We start from the raw sequence: 15,531 nt of genomic DNA, 5'->3' as shown, positions 1-15,531 counted from the left end.
TTTAAAACTCATATTATTGATTTTTAACTTTACATTAAATTTATTTTCAAATATTTCCACCTACAATCGTATCATTATTTTATTTTTCTAACTTATTAAACTCAAAAACATTATTACGTAAATTATTTTAACCGAATAAATATATATTTATCAAAAATAATTTTAGAAAAACAATCATAATTACTATATTTTATTATGATAATTTTCCTATTATCATATTTACAATATATTTAATCATCTTATTTATTCTAATCATGTTCAATTTTTTATTTTTGATTAATTTATAAATATTAAAGTAAATATGTTTTTTAAATTTATATTAACATGAGTTTATAGAAATTTATAAATTTTTAATAAAACAACTTATTATAAATAAATATATAAATCTATAAAAATAGAAAAACACGTTAAGATTTTGTTCCTCAAAAAAGTAAAATTTCCGTAGTAAATAACCTGTCAAATTAGAAAAAACATGACGATAATTTAGTTTTTCATAAAAGGAAATTGTACTTACACAGTTAAATGGTCTAGTTTGAGAAAAGAAATATATGTTCTACCATCCATAAACAATGTATAAAAACGAAGATTCATAAACCTATTATATTAAATAACATTTTAGATTAAAGATGTGTTATTAGTGTTGTATATTTTTTTATATTTTTTAGAACACGTGATAGTCCTCATAACAAAATTAAGATGTTGAAATTATCTATTCTTTATTAAATTACGTCTCTATAAAACAAATCATCATAATATATATATATATATATATATATATATATATATATATATATATATAATTTGTGTAAACATAAAACGATAGAAATTGATTCTATGAAATAAATTCATTCATTCCAAATAAATTTATGAGGTAAATATGATTTCTCTTTGTTTTTGTCTATTAATTTTTAATAAAAATTGAAATTAATCATTTTTTTATTTTGATCGAATTGAGTTCATTAATTTTAAAAATACATGAATTTATTTTTTTAACAAAATTTAATTAAATTTTTGAGTTGTTTATATTCACACATTTCCGTTTTAATGTTAAAAAATTTTATTAAAATAATTAAATTTATGAATTTTTGAAGTTGAAAAAATAAATTAAATCAAAATTTTAAAGAAAAATTAATTTAAATTTTTACTTAAAATTGAAAAACTAAAAATATATTTAATTTTAAAGAGCAAATTCTTACAATAGTTTGCATCAAAAGCTTGCTAATTTTTATTTTTATTTTCATTTTCTTGAAGACAGTGTTTAGCAATTATAGGCGTCTAATTTTCCAACTTTAATAGCTTAATCGTAAGATCATCACGCGTGGTTAATATTAAACAAAATAAAATTTAACTTTTATGTGCACGAATGGCTCATTGATATAAACAAATCCAACTCCGTTTAGATCAACAAAACAAATAATGAACTATAAAATTATATATCCCTTTGCATTATTGTCTAAGAAAACATAGAAGGCTTTGGATATATTAATAAGTAGTTAGTGAGCAATTATACGATAGTTAACAAATAATGAGTAAAACTACAACCAGCAGCAATATTGAACCATTAATCATGAAAATCTTGATACAAACTCAATCAATTTTAAATAAAACATAAACTATTAAAAATATATAATAACAACTCCATTTTCCATTATGAAGGTACAAAATACATTATGTTTTCTGCCTGCCAAAGAAGTCATCATGATCCACTTTTCAAACATAAACCACAAGTTCAACTTTCCACAAACACAAACCACAAAATCATGCAGGCATGACAAAAAGATCCTATTTTTTATTGTATATATTGGCAACAAGATGGGACAGTTTTAATCAACCAGATTTTCTTAAAAAAAACAACTAATTAAATTTGTATAAACTAATTCTTCAATAATCACTCTAGCAAGAACAAATAGAGAGATTAATTGACAAAAGCTGACAATAAATCAGCAGTTGCAGTGATTTACGCATCATGCTGACTCTGATAATGTCATATGCGAGGAAATCAGGGAAATGAAGGAGAATTATGAGAGAAAGAAATTAGCAGTTAATTCTATATTATATATATTCCATGATAGCTTACCTGCCCCACTCCATTATTATATCATATTAACACATAATATTCTTTCTTCTACCATCATTCATTGTTCCATTTTCCACATAAATTTCACCAATTAAACTATAACCTTCTCAATCATTCTATTTATATATACCTTAATTACTACCAGTTATGTAGAAAAAATCAACTGCATCTTTTCTATGTCTGAAACAGCTTCCACGACCAAGCCAATGGAAGATGTTCCTTCACTGATTTACAAAAACCCCATTAGGAGAAACTCTAGGCGATCTACAATGTATCTGGGCGTGAGAAGAAGGCCATGGGGAAGATATGCTGCTGAGATTAGGAACCCTTACACCAAAGAGAGACACTGGCTAGGCACATTTGACACTGCTGAAGAGGCTGCTATTGCCTATGATCTTTCATCTATCAACATTTCTGGTATCAATGCTCGAACCAATTTTCATTACCCTTTTCTGTCTCTTCCGCCACCTCCTATCTCATTGCCTCCTCCGCCGCCGCCACCTACCCCGGAGCTGCATCAAAGTGTTGGAGTTTGTCCGGAGATGAACTCTGCTTTCGATGGCGATGATGAATCTCTGGTTATTGCTTCCATTTTGCAAAGCTTTTCTAACTCTGGTAACTGTTCTTTTTAGTTTTTTATTCCAATGAGACCCGAGAAAAGGTTATAATCAGCATTTGTTATTACTCTATGGCTTCTACACGGAAAATTCTACGTATTCAATCCACCTGCAGCGAACCGCTATTTATTCATGTACATGAAATTGTTTTATTTTTCTAAATTGGGCATTGACTTTTTCTGGTCGATGAATATTGAAGTAATGGAAGAAAAAAAGTAAATACTGACTTACATTTCCAAATTACACATGAAATAATATGATGGAATTCTGTTGGAAATAAAATTTTAACTTATATAATCCGTGTTAAATTCAAATGGTAGAGACTAAAAATTTAAAATGGCAAAATGAAAATGTTATAAAAGTGATTTTCTATTTTGATTTACACATTTTATTTTTTATTTTATCGTTTACCATTTTTACCTTTTATGTAACTTTATTTTTTCAATTTAAATGTTCTTTTTAATTTAACCACTTTTTTAAACTAAAATAAATATTTAATACAAATAAAATTATAAAGGATATATTTTTTATTTTTTTTATAATAATAATAATAATAATTTATTATTTTTATTATAAAAAAAGTAAACACACGTCACTAAAATCTATTAAAAAAGAAAATGGATGGCAAAAAGGAGAAAGCCAATTTGTATGACTTTAGAAATTAATGGGGTAATTAAACCTTGTTATCTTTTTAGAATTTAAAATACTCTTTTGCTTTTAATATTTTTTTACTTTGATTCAAATTAAATTGTTTTTATTGTTTAAGGTTACTGTGAGGCTTCTCTATTATGAGTAATATTGATGACTCATTGCATATCACGTCATGTCATATTTGCAGGATTAAATTAAAAACGTAATTTTTGAAATGGTTGACCATAAAACGATAATTTTGTACACAATAAAAATAAACAAAAATAATATATTTTTGGAGATTTTGACAAAAAGTAACATTTAAAAAAATTGGTAGGTAATGGATAATAATTTAAGGATTTATGTTCTCTTTACTTCTATAAATTTATTATTTGAGAATATGGAAAGAAGAATAATTTTTATGTTTATTTTAATGAATTTGAGAGATATTGGAAAAGAAGAGTCTTTTATGGGAGAGAAGATGAATGAATTTACTATTTGTTTTTTATATTCTTACAAAAATACTCTCATACTTTTTGAAAACTTTATGATGCAATTGGTATATTTTAGGAAAATAATTTTTTAATAATTTTTTTACAATTATTTTACAACCGCTTATATGATAGTTCATGATTGTTCTTTAAATATACGGATCAATAAAATAATGACACATAATCTATTGTCAAAAAATTGTTAAAGAAATTATTAACATATCATGATCTATATTTTAATGTACATAATATTTTTGGTGTGTATGTCTATTATGTTCAAATTCGTTTTCTTATAATTTTATTTTATAATACATTTATAGTTAAAATTTATCAATAATATTTAATATTTATTTTATAATAATAATAAGGATAAAAAAGTAATTTTACATTTTAATCTATTAAAATATTTTTATTTTATAACATTCATTTAATCTTTTACAAATTCTGCTCTCTGATCTATCCACTTTCACCTCTAAATCATTTAAAAAAATATAAAAATTTTATTTTCAAATTTACTCACTCATTTTCTCTCAAACTTATATTAAAAAATGAACACACTCTTAAAAAAATTGAGAATTATAATGCGAATTTTAAGTAGAAAAGAAGAAAAACAAATACTATTGTAACTCTTAAGCCATTATTAGAATTGTTATAGTTAAATAGGGTGAAAAGAATGGATAAATTATGCTAATGTTAAAAATTATTAGAAAGTGGGTTTTTAAGCCTAACTCATCCCTACAAAACCAGCTTGGAAAGGAGGTTTGCACCCCACTTATATATTATAATTTGGCCTTATTTCTAGTCGATCCCGACAACAGGTGAAATAGAAATGTCCAAGAAACAAGAAATATCGTTAGGATAGGCTCCAACTATGACTCTGATACCATATTAGAAAGTGGATTTAAGGCTAACTTAACTCACAAAACTAGCTTGTACGATGAGGTTTGCACTCCACTTACATATTATAATTTAACATTATATAGTCTCTAGTCGATGTGGAACTTCCAACACACCCCCTTCATGCTGAGATATATACATCTCAAACATGAAAGTAGAATTAATGGGTGGTCCGACAGTGACCCGACAACGGGTGGAACAAAAGGCTTACATAGATCTCGCTAGGAAAGACTTCAACTATGACTCTGATATCATATTAGAAAGTGATTTTAAATCTAACTCAACCCCACACAAAACCGATTTGTAAGGTGAAGTTTGCACCCGACCTATATATTATAATTTTGAGTTAGCCTTAAAAACTATTTTCTAATAAAATAAAGGTGATTAATGCTAACCACAAATACATGACCAAAATTAATATGGAAAAGAAAGTTTAAGCAAAAGTGGCTTTTTAAGTTAAATTGTCGAAATTGATAAAAAAAATGTTATGGATAATGATTGATATGAATGATTTTTTTTTCATGTGGACTATATTTATTATAAATCGATATTAATCATATGCTTCAATATCTTTTTGTAAACGTTGTTTTTTATATTAGTAACTGTAAATATATTATTCTATTATTTTTAATCTCTATAAATATATATTTTTTTGTCCCTATAACTATTATTTTAACTTTAATATTTTTTATCACCATAAAGTTAAACTAGAAAAATTAACAACGGATACTAAAATTAAAAAAAATGATAAAGATTAAAATTAAAATACTCTGTTTTATGGAATTAAATAATTAATTAATAAAAAACTGGGCGTACACTGAAGAGCTCCTCTTATTCTTCTTCTATAACCTTTTAAAATGAAGTAATTTAGTGTTGGTTTTTTATAAATTTATACGCCAAAATATTGGAAGAGTGAACCAAATTATTGTTAAGCTAAAAAACCAAGGCTTTAAATAAAAAAAGGTCTGTCACCAAAATACATGACGTAATAAAAAACTAAATGGCATCTGTATCAAAAGCTTCACTCACAACATACACAATTTTATTTTTTTATCAATTATTAATTATGAGATGTTACCATGTTCCTTCGATTTTAATGATAATACTTATAAAAAAACATAATATGTACCATACGATGGATATGTACCATACGATGGATCATAGTCCAGCTCCTTGTTTGACGCACCACGTACTGAAACGTCAGCCATTATTGAATGCATCGTCTTCTGTTTAGGCCCTTCTCTTTGTCGGAAGAATAATGTGGCACAATTTATAATATTAATATATATATATATATATATATATATATATATATATATATATATATATATTAAGTTGACATAGAAAATAAGAAAATCCACAAGGCAGCAAATAAATACTGATATGAAGTTCCAGGTAAGACCCTTCTGTATATCTGAACATCATTTAATTCCCACACACATACAATACAACTCTACATAAAAATGGTAAAGTAGATGCAAGATCAATAAATAGGTAGTGAAAGCAAATCTATGATGACTTGCTTCTGTTTAGATAAACACTGAGAAGGATGCAGAAGGCCTGGTACTAGAGTTACCCTTAAAACTTCCTGCAGAAAAAGTAACTCCTTGATAATTAACCTGGTTACTATAGTTAAAATGCAAAGATTTTGATATCTAGAAAAGAAAAAAGTTAAATGGGGTTTGAGATTTGATAGCATAACATTTTGAACTGGAACAAAATAACCGAGTGCAAAGCCATGGCATATATTAGTTATGCTGAGGGCCGGGTCCATGGGTGATTGGAGACCTTCGACTACCATCACGCCTTGCAAATAAACCTACATTCTGCATAACATATTTCGAGATTTTGGTCACTGCTGCAAAAAAATCAAACGGGGTTTGTCTATATGGTCACAAACAACATATATGTTGAACATTCACCTTATAAAATTAAAAAGTTTTGCTTTTTTTCTCAACAATCTACTTCTGTGGTCTATACAAAAGAATACTAGAGGACATGAAATTGTGGCTTATCTAGTATATGTTTGCTTTGGTGATAAAAAAACAACAGAGAGAAAGAGAGAGAGGCATACAATATCTCTTACAGATGATGGATCTGCAGCATCTAGAGATGTTTGAGTGTTTGTTGAAGAGTTTATAGTAGGATCTGCAGCAGCATGAGTTTGTGGCGATGAGGTTCTCTCAATACCTAGACACTTGAAAAATGCCCTGAGTGCTTGTTGAAGAAAATAGCATGGATGGTAGACATAGAATGTGGCTGTTCTCTCTTCTTCCTCTTCCATTCTCTTCTGCCTTAACTTCTTCTGCGTCTCTCAATTTTAATGCTTCTGTCAGCTCCCACCACCTGCTCATAAATGCATCCTTCCAAAAAGCTTCTAATTTTGATTCTTTACTGTTCGTATTTCATAATTAGTATTTAGATTGGTGAAAGTGTGTGGCATGCCAATAAAATGAATTGAAGAGTAATGAAAAAAAACACAGTACCTACTGCAGTGAGCATTAACTGAGCGAAAGCAATTTTATGTATCTTCTTGTCCTTATTGCACCTAACCCTCATACAAAGGATTTCTCACGCACGATCACGTGATTACCGAATCTTGTTTCCTGAAACTTCTTTTCTATTTTTAACAAAATATTCAAACAGATACTTTACTCCCCCCATATGGGAATCACTTAATTTCTAAATTTTTCATATATTAAAATAATTAATGTTCAAAATACTTAACAGATATTATACAATAAGACATCGCCGAATATTAAAGCTCACATACTATAAAGAAGACACCACCATATATTAGAGGTTTGGAACTTTTTCGTACCAGAAAATTTGTAATTTTTTATGGTTAATATACTTATTTAGTTCTTATTTTCTTTTAGTTGTGTTAATTTAGTTTTAATACTTTTTTTATTTAATTTATTCTTTTTTTATTAATACTTTTTAAATAATTAATAGACAATATGTTAAGTGTAAGTTCCTAGTTTTTTTTTTTATTTTTTATTTTAAAAATGTTTATTTGTCAAGTTAGTATCATGTTATTACATATTAATGACATGTATCAATGTCAATATTCAATGTAATCACATATTCATTATTATTCTTGTCCAACTTTTTTAAAAATAAAACAATTTTTTCTCTTTTCAAATTAAGACTTTTAATTTTTTATTTAAATTTTATATAATTTTTATTGAAATATTTTTAATTTAGGGTCAGAGTTGATTTAAAATTATAATGAAAATTTTAGAAGTGGAGACTAAATTTTAAATTTTAAGAGATTAAAAAACAATAAACTATTTAATACTTTTTATATGATTTGTGAGTTGAAAATCAATTAAATAATTTAACCTAAAAACCAACTTAACATTTATATACAAATTAAATTTGATTTTAATTTGAAAATGAACCATGTTTCATTTTAAAAATAATTAGGACTGTATTAAATAAAAATAACAAATATTTTAATGATCAATAAAAATTTTATCTTTTTGTAATTGATAACGTATTCATTAAGTGAATGGATGAGGTTTCGAGTAAAGCTTATATGTATAAAAAGCTTCTATTTTAGTTTATAACTATATAAAAAGTCAGTGGCTTATTTTTAAAAAGCCTCAGCTAGTTAAAAATAAACTCCCTTGATTATTATTTTTTTCTATATTCTTATATTTTATGAAATTCGATTTCTTAAAGCTAATAACTATTACAAATAAAAATAAGAATACATTTATCATTAATTTAAATTTAATTCGATTATATGGTAACATTTTTTTTTATAAAAACTACAGTTGCAAAAAACTTATGATGTTGAAATGGGTGTTTCTCCCTCCACCACCCCAAGTGCTCATGCACCTCTCCACTATTTTCATTTATTCCAAAAATATTTTACACTTCTCCACTATTTTCTTTTATTCCAAAAATATCCTACACCTCCTCACTATCCTCAACAATCTTTCTTTTTCTCTCTCTGCATTAATGGAATATTTATATTCTCAACAATTTTTCTCTTTCTCTCTCTGCATTAATGGAGCATTTACATGGCTTAGATTTGAACTTGTGATACATTGCAAAATGTAAAATAATTTGAATATTATTTACATGACTCAAATAACTTGAATAAAGTATTTAATTTATTAGATAAATAATATAAAAATATTATTAAGTACTTAAAATATAAAAGAAAAGTTATTTGTTAAAGATTTGGAATTTATTTAGTTATTTCGTTATTATAAAGTTAGTATATAATAATAATAATATATTATTATTTACTATTAATATTATTATGTTTATTATTTTGTATTTGTATCTAACTTTTAAGTTTATAAAGTGGAAGTGGTAGAAACACTAATATTGAAGTTTCTCTGAATTTTATAATTTGCAATATATCACAAGTGTAAATCTGAGCCATATGAATGCTCCATTAATGCAGAGAGAGAAAATTATTGAGGATAGTGGAGAGATGTAGGGTATTTTTAGAATAAAAGAAAATAGTGAGAAGATATAGAATATTTTTAGAATAAAAGAAAATAGTGGGGAGGTGTAAGAGCATTTCGGGTGGTGGAGGGAGCAACACCCTGTTGAAATAGTCTGGCAGAGCCTAAAGTTCTGCGCATCTAAAGGAGCAGGCCCAATGCACGTAAAACCTCTTTGGGCTTAGATTAACTTGAGGGGGTGTTACTCCCTCCACCCCCACACGTCTCTTCCTCCACCTCCCCAATTTTCTAAAATGCCAATTATATTTTTTATTTTTATTATTTTAATATTTTAATTTATTTAAAACTTCTGATTTACTTCCCTCTGCACCTCTTCCTCTCTTTCATTTTCGTTTACCTTTCTCTCTTCCCTTAAGCTTCTTCTCCACTTATAACAAATTCATATTTTAACAAATTCATATTTTAACAAAATTATTACGTTTAAAAACTAACCATATATAACATTTAAAATTATAAATTTAAATATAAATTACTGTAAATAAAATAAACAAATAAAATAAAAACGAAACGTAAAAGGAACACTGCCTCTGGACGGATGACATCCGTTTTGCCTTAAACGGATGTTGACATCCGTTGAAGGATGTCATCCGTCCATAGGCAGTGTTCCTTTTACGTTTCGTTTTTATTTTACTACGTTTTGCGGCTCATGCAAGGATTATAGGCTTGGATATTAAAAGGATTATTGGAAGTATGGGAAGGATTTAGGGTTTAGGATTATTGGAAGGATTATGACTACGTACCTGGAGAGGAACCACGACAAGGACACTACACCATAAACGCACTGCACCACGTACTGCACCGAGAACAAGAAGAAGATTGTTTGATAATTCTTTTCACGATCACCAAGCTTTGTAGAAAAATATTTTACTCATACAAGGAACTACGTAGGTTATCAGTGAAATATGTTATAAATGAATAAAATTAAAAAACAACAATTTTAAAAATAAAATTTTACTGAGGGGCAAAATAGTAAAGGAAAAGTGGAGAAAGGGGCAAAATAGTAAAGGGGAGGTGGAGGAAGAGATGTGTGGGGGTGGAGGGAGCAACACCCAACTTGAGGTGAAATGAGACAGGCCCTTCTGAAGGGTTTTGAATTAGGGTGTTGCTCCCTCCACCCCCACACATCTCTTCCTCCACCTCCCCTTTACTATTTTGCCCCTTCCTTCACCTTTCCTTTACTATTTTGCCCCTCAGTAAAATTTTATTTTTAAAATTGTTGTTTTTTAATTTTATTCATTTATAACATATTTCACTGATAACCTACGTAGTTTCTTGTATGAGTAAAATATTTTTCTACAAAGCTTGGTGATCGTGAAAAGAATTATCAAACAATCTTCTTCTTGTTCTCGGTGCAGTACGTGGTGCAGTGCGTTTATGGTGTAGTGTCCTTGTCGTGGTTCCTCTCCAGGTACGTAGTCATAATCCTTCCAATAATCCTAAACCCTAAATCCTTCCCATACTTCCAATAATCCTTTTAATATCCAAGCCTATAATCCTTGCATGAGCCGCAAAACGTAGTAAAATAAAAACGAAACGTAAAAGGAACACTGCCTATGGACGGATGACATCCTTCAACGGATGTCAACATCCGTTTAAGGCAAAACGGATGTCGACATCCGTTTTGCCTTCAACGGATGTTGACATCCGTTGAAGGATGTCATCCGTCCAGAGAGGTCGTGTTCCTTTTACGTTTCGTTTTTATTTTATTTGTTTATTTTATTTACAGTAATTTATATTTAAATTTATAATTTTAAATGTTATATATGGTTAGTTTTTAAACGTAATAATTTTGTTAAAATATGAATTTGTTAAAATATGAATTTGTTATAGGTGGAGAAGAAGCTTAACGGAAGAGAGAAAGGTAAACGAAAATGGAAGAGAGGAAGAGGTGCAGAGGGAAGTAAATCAGAAGTTTTAAATAAATTAAAATATTAAAATAATAAAAATAAAAAATTTTAACTTTTGAGGATATAATTGTCATTTTAGAAGGATATAATTGGCATTTTAGAAAATTGGGGAGGTGGAGGAAGAGACGTGTGGGGGTGGAGGGAGTAAAAACCCTTTGAATTATCTTCCTTTTTGCATTCTTAGTTTGTTCTAAAAAAGTTTGGTTTTTTCTTCCTGCACTTTATTATTACTAACTGTAACCCCATATTAATAAAAAAAAATATTAAAATATTTTTTTCTTCGTACCATTATGGCCGTCACTACCGTCATCGCCATTATGTCACGGTCACTGCACTTGTATTTTCCACTGCACTCTTTGAGAGGAAAAAGAAGAAAGAGAGAGCTCATTTTGAAAAGAAAAAAAAATAAGAAACCCAATTAGAAATATTTTGAAGAGCTGGAAGATTTCTTCTCTTTAGGCTTGGTCTGCTTACTGCTTACTGCTGCAACATACCATCACAAGACATGCACAGTACCGGATTGACATTCACAAATTAAGCACAACTTTGGTGAATCTGTTATGCATCACGGGATCCGGTAGGTAGATGTCAATTTTGGATTCATTAATGCATGTCCGATTATTCAATCTCGAAATCACACTGGATTAGATAATCTGAAATGCATTACGGGATCCGTACTGCATTTCAGATAACTATAAGCATGTGTGGCAGGACATGGATGATGGCATCTATTTCTACGATCAATGTTCTTGTAGCTGCGGTGGTGGATTTTGTTGGAAAAGATGGTGGAGATAGTTTAAGTGATTGGAAGATGACGGTGATACTGCGTCGGCAAAGATGGAGAGAAAACAAAATTAGGGCTTTTAATGCATATTGATAAAAGTTGAATTTTAAAAGTTCGGGGGTGCAGGAAGAAAAGAGGGGTGCAAGAAAAAAATGGCCTTTGAAACATTGTGTAAGCGTATTTTATTTTAAACTTCATATTAAAAGAAAGGGACAACCTTTTTTAAGGTTGAAGTCGTACGACAACACATTTTATTACACAAACTGCAATTTATTTATTTTTCAGCAGAAAACCGAGATAAAGTTATAACCACAAAATAAGTCTTACTATTTTAACTCTGAAATGTATCTCCAGTAACACAAAAGTTATGATAAATGAATACAAACAAAATTTAAAGAACATGTGGCTAATAAAAAACGAAGGATGAATTAGACGGAAAAGTTTGTTTAAAAAAATAATAAGAAAAAATGCAGAGAGAAGTGTGAAGATATTTGGGTTAGGCCCAAAAATTGAAGGATGTGGAAAAGGCAAAAGGCTTTTTTTGATGGGCCCCTCAGACGAATGTCTGGTGAATGCGACCATTTGGTTTTTTGTATAGAAGAACGGAACATTATTTATTTGCAACGCAGGAAGTTGGAAAGGAAAAAAAGAAAATTTAAAAAAGTGGCACACGTGGGAGTGGGAAAGTACCTCTCTACCAAATCAAGCACTTTCATAAAAGTCCAAAATTAGTGGGTTTGGATATTATTATTTGGTTTGGAATTAAATTGGATGGAGTTAGAGAGAAAAATTTATGGATGTGTACATCTTATGTAACTACGAAAATGTCTTTTTCTTTCAATACCACAAACTTTTCACCTTTCTCATTGTCCTCTTTGCTGGAAACACCCCATAACAACACTTTTTTTATTTCTATTCTCCATTTCTTTTTTCACATTCCTGATTAAATTTAATACATTTTATTACCATCTTAAATAAAAAAACATTCACAAACTTCAAAATTAATTATTCCCAGCTGTGAAATATCAAATGAGTGTAATCTTAGTTGGGCAATCTATAAAAAGAAAAGCAGTCACTCTCCGTTAATTAATTATTGATTAATGAATCTTAATAATGGTTTTTATTGGCAAGGTTTGGCTGTTGTTGCCATCAAGGTTGCTTTTAACTAACAGCTATCTCCCCTCTAAGAAAAGTACTTCTGCAATCATTAATGTTATTACAATCCAACATCATACTCCATCCTAATTTTTCTTTAATGTGTTTGTCAATTTAAACTTTATCAAGATTTCTAACTGATGCCTCATTTAAACTATATTTTATGTCTCCTATTATTTGCATGATTAATCATTTTTAAAAACTTTTATGTAAAATATGTAAATAACTATAATCATAAATGGGACAAAAAAGATGGGAAATTAAATTTCAAATTCCAGAACTTTTAAAATTCGACACGAATTTAATTTTGTTTTTCGCATGTATCAAAGAAGAAAAAAATTAAACATCGAGTATCGTTGTTGTTCAAACTTTTTTAGAATTTTATGTGTAGTTCAAATGTTAAATATATGTAAAATTACTTGTTTATGGCTTATATTTAATTTTATAAAGTTATAATATTATATTTCTTTTATACTTTATATAATATTATTTTAATAATCTTTATTCGATCAGAGATACATTATTAAATATTGACTTATTACCTTAATTGATAAAATAATTGATCCAATATAAAAACAGCGTGGAAGTGATATTTGTCATTCTCATTGTGGGGCTCTAGCTGTCAACTAACATCATAATGTTTTTCAGAGTTTATTTTATGATTTAACAGTGAGAACATATAATTATTATTATCTAATTAATAATACTTATATACAGGTTTAACATAATTGCTACAAACGTTACTGATTTATTAGCATGATTTGTGATTAATTAATTCTGAAAAGTCGTAATGTTTTTTAATTAAATTTATACTTTTATTCCGTGATTTTTGGGACGTTCCCTTACATGGGATTTACTATTTAGTGTGTGATTTTATTCATTATTCTATTTAGTTAGTGTTCATCAAGTTACGCAACCTAATAATAAAAATATAATATGCCTGTACTATTTTTAAAAGCTCGAGTTAATTTTCATAATAAATAATTATTGTCCCAGTATTCTTCATACATTTTTGTTTCAAAACATGCTTAATATCGAGTTATTTCTCTCATAGAAAATTAGCGTTTTTTCTGGATTATTTAAGAGTATGTCAGAAAGGAATTAAGAATAAAAGAAAGATGGTGTAAAATAAAAAGATAATCTTAACCTTATACGTGTGTCGTTGTTCTTATGGACATTTATGTTTTTAATAAACACGTTATTCCTTTCTTACCTTTTATACACTGGCATGGCTAAAACAAACTCTCCCTTCATTTTCTTGAAAGATAAAACTAAACTGCATTCTATCTTATTTTTGTTTTTCTAGTTAAAATATTTTACCATGAAAAAACCTTTTGCATTATATTTTCTTTAAATACTCTGGAAAAAAACAATTTATAGATAACTTTTCTTGACATCCACATACAAGAAGGGAAATGTTGATTATTTTTTCATGTGTAGCTTTGACAATTTTTCTGGTATAATTTTAAAATGGTGGGAACAAATCCTTCAATTCGTTATACATATATATTGAGCACAATATTTAAGAAAAGGGAAATGAAAAGAAAAAAAGAGATATATATATATATATATATATATATATATATATATATATATATTACAAAAAATAACATGTTAAGTCATAAAGTATCACACAAGTATAATTTAATTATTCATAGAAAAAAAAAACGTAGATCTCTTTGTTAAGTAGACATTTTCTACGTCTTATTTACAAAAGTCAATTATTTTTATTGATTTTCGTATTCCTTAACTGAAATATAAATTTAACTTAATTTACCAACCATGATAAAATCAAACTTATCCTTATAATTTTTAATTTATTCTTTTATAATAAATATATTTTGTATTTATTTTTACAAAAAAGTTGCGTGATTAAATTAGAATAATTCTTTTTGAGTGACATTCACTCTTATAAAATAAGTTAATATGGGAAAATTTTGTTTTAATTGTATATTTTAATTTGATATTATTCTAATAGGTTTTTAGATATATTTGCTTTATGAGACACAGTATCAATAAGACATCTCAATCAATTTACATGTGAGATTTAACATGATTTCTAATTCAAAATCTTAAGACAATGAATTTATAAATATTTTTTTTATATATTTTTCTACTTTTTTATTTATATTCAATGTGAAACTTAATCTCACATTTGGATTTCTAACATATCTTTAATCAATGTTAAATTTTTAACACTTTCCTCGTCCATATTGTCAACACCCAATTTCGTCCGGGTAAGTAAATATTTAAAAATAATAAAAAATAAGATAATAATAATTAATGGTGGGTAAAAAGGGATAAAATAATGACTTTACTACAATATTTTTGAAATGTTAGTTTAATATGGTAAAAATTTGAATTAATATTATGCTAATAATTATAAACAATAAATTAAAATAGTATATTAACATAATTTGTTGCATCAGTTGCTTTTAAAGAGGAAATTATGATTTTCTGACAATAATGATAATCAATGTTTTGAA

The 15,531-nt window shown here is 27.5% G+C and overlaps 1 protein-coding gene and 1 long non-coding RNA gene across 3 annotated transcripts; one reads left to right on the top strand and one right to left on the bottom strand.

The window, feature by feature from the left end:
• The first annotated feature begins 2,212 nt into the window (after positions 1–2,212).
• LOC148202435 (ethylene-responsive transcription factor ERF110-like) lies at positions 2,213–2,808 on the top strand. Its single transcript, XM_088110099.1, has one exon. It carries the CDS (start codon positions 2,254–2,256, stop codon positions 2,707–2,709), a length of 456 nt encoding a protein of 151 aa, XP_087966225.1. The 5' UTR covers positions 2,213–2,253; the 3' UTR covers positions 2,710–2,808.
• A 3,247-nt stretch (positions 2,809–6,055) lies between these two features.
• Positions 6,056–7,213, bottom strand: LOC148202434 (uncharacterized). 2 transcript variants are annotated; one of them, XR_015785060.1, is made up of 3 exons: positions 7,199–7,213; positions 6,787–7,106; positions 6,056–6,538 (listed from the first exon to the last, which is right to left on the bottom strand). It is a non-coding gene; the product is annotated as an uncharacterized LOC148202434 (long non-coding RNA). The 2 variants fall into 2 exon arrangements; XR_015785059.1 differs by lacking the exon at positions 7,199–7,213 and having other exon boundaries at positions 6,787–7,187.
• Between the last annotated feature and the right edge of the window lie 8,318 nt (positions 7,214–15,531).

This window comes from Vigna umbellata, chromosome 3 (assembly GCF_029865625.1).
Source record: "Vigna umbellata cultivar VRB3 chromosome 3, Vumbellata_1.0, whole genome shotgun sequence".
Classification (NCBI taxonomy): Eukaryota; Viridiplantae; Streptophyta; class Magnoliopsida; order Fabales; family Fabaceae; genus Vigna; species Vigna umbellata.
This window is presented reverse-complemented; position numbering and strand designations above follow the sequence as displayed.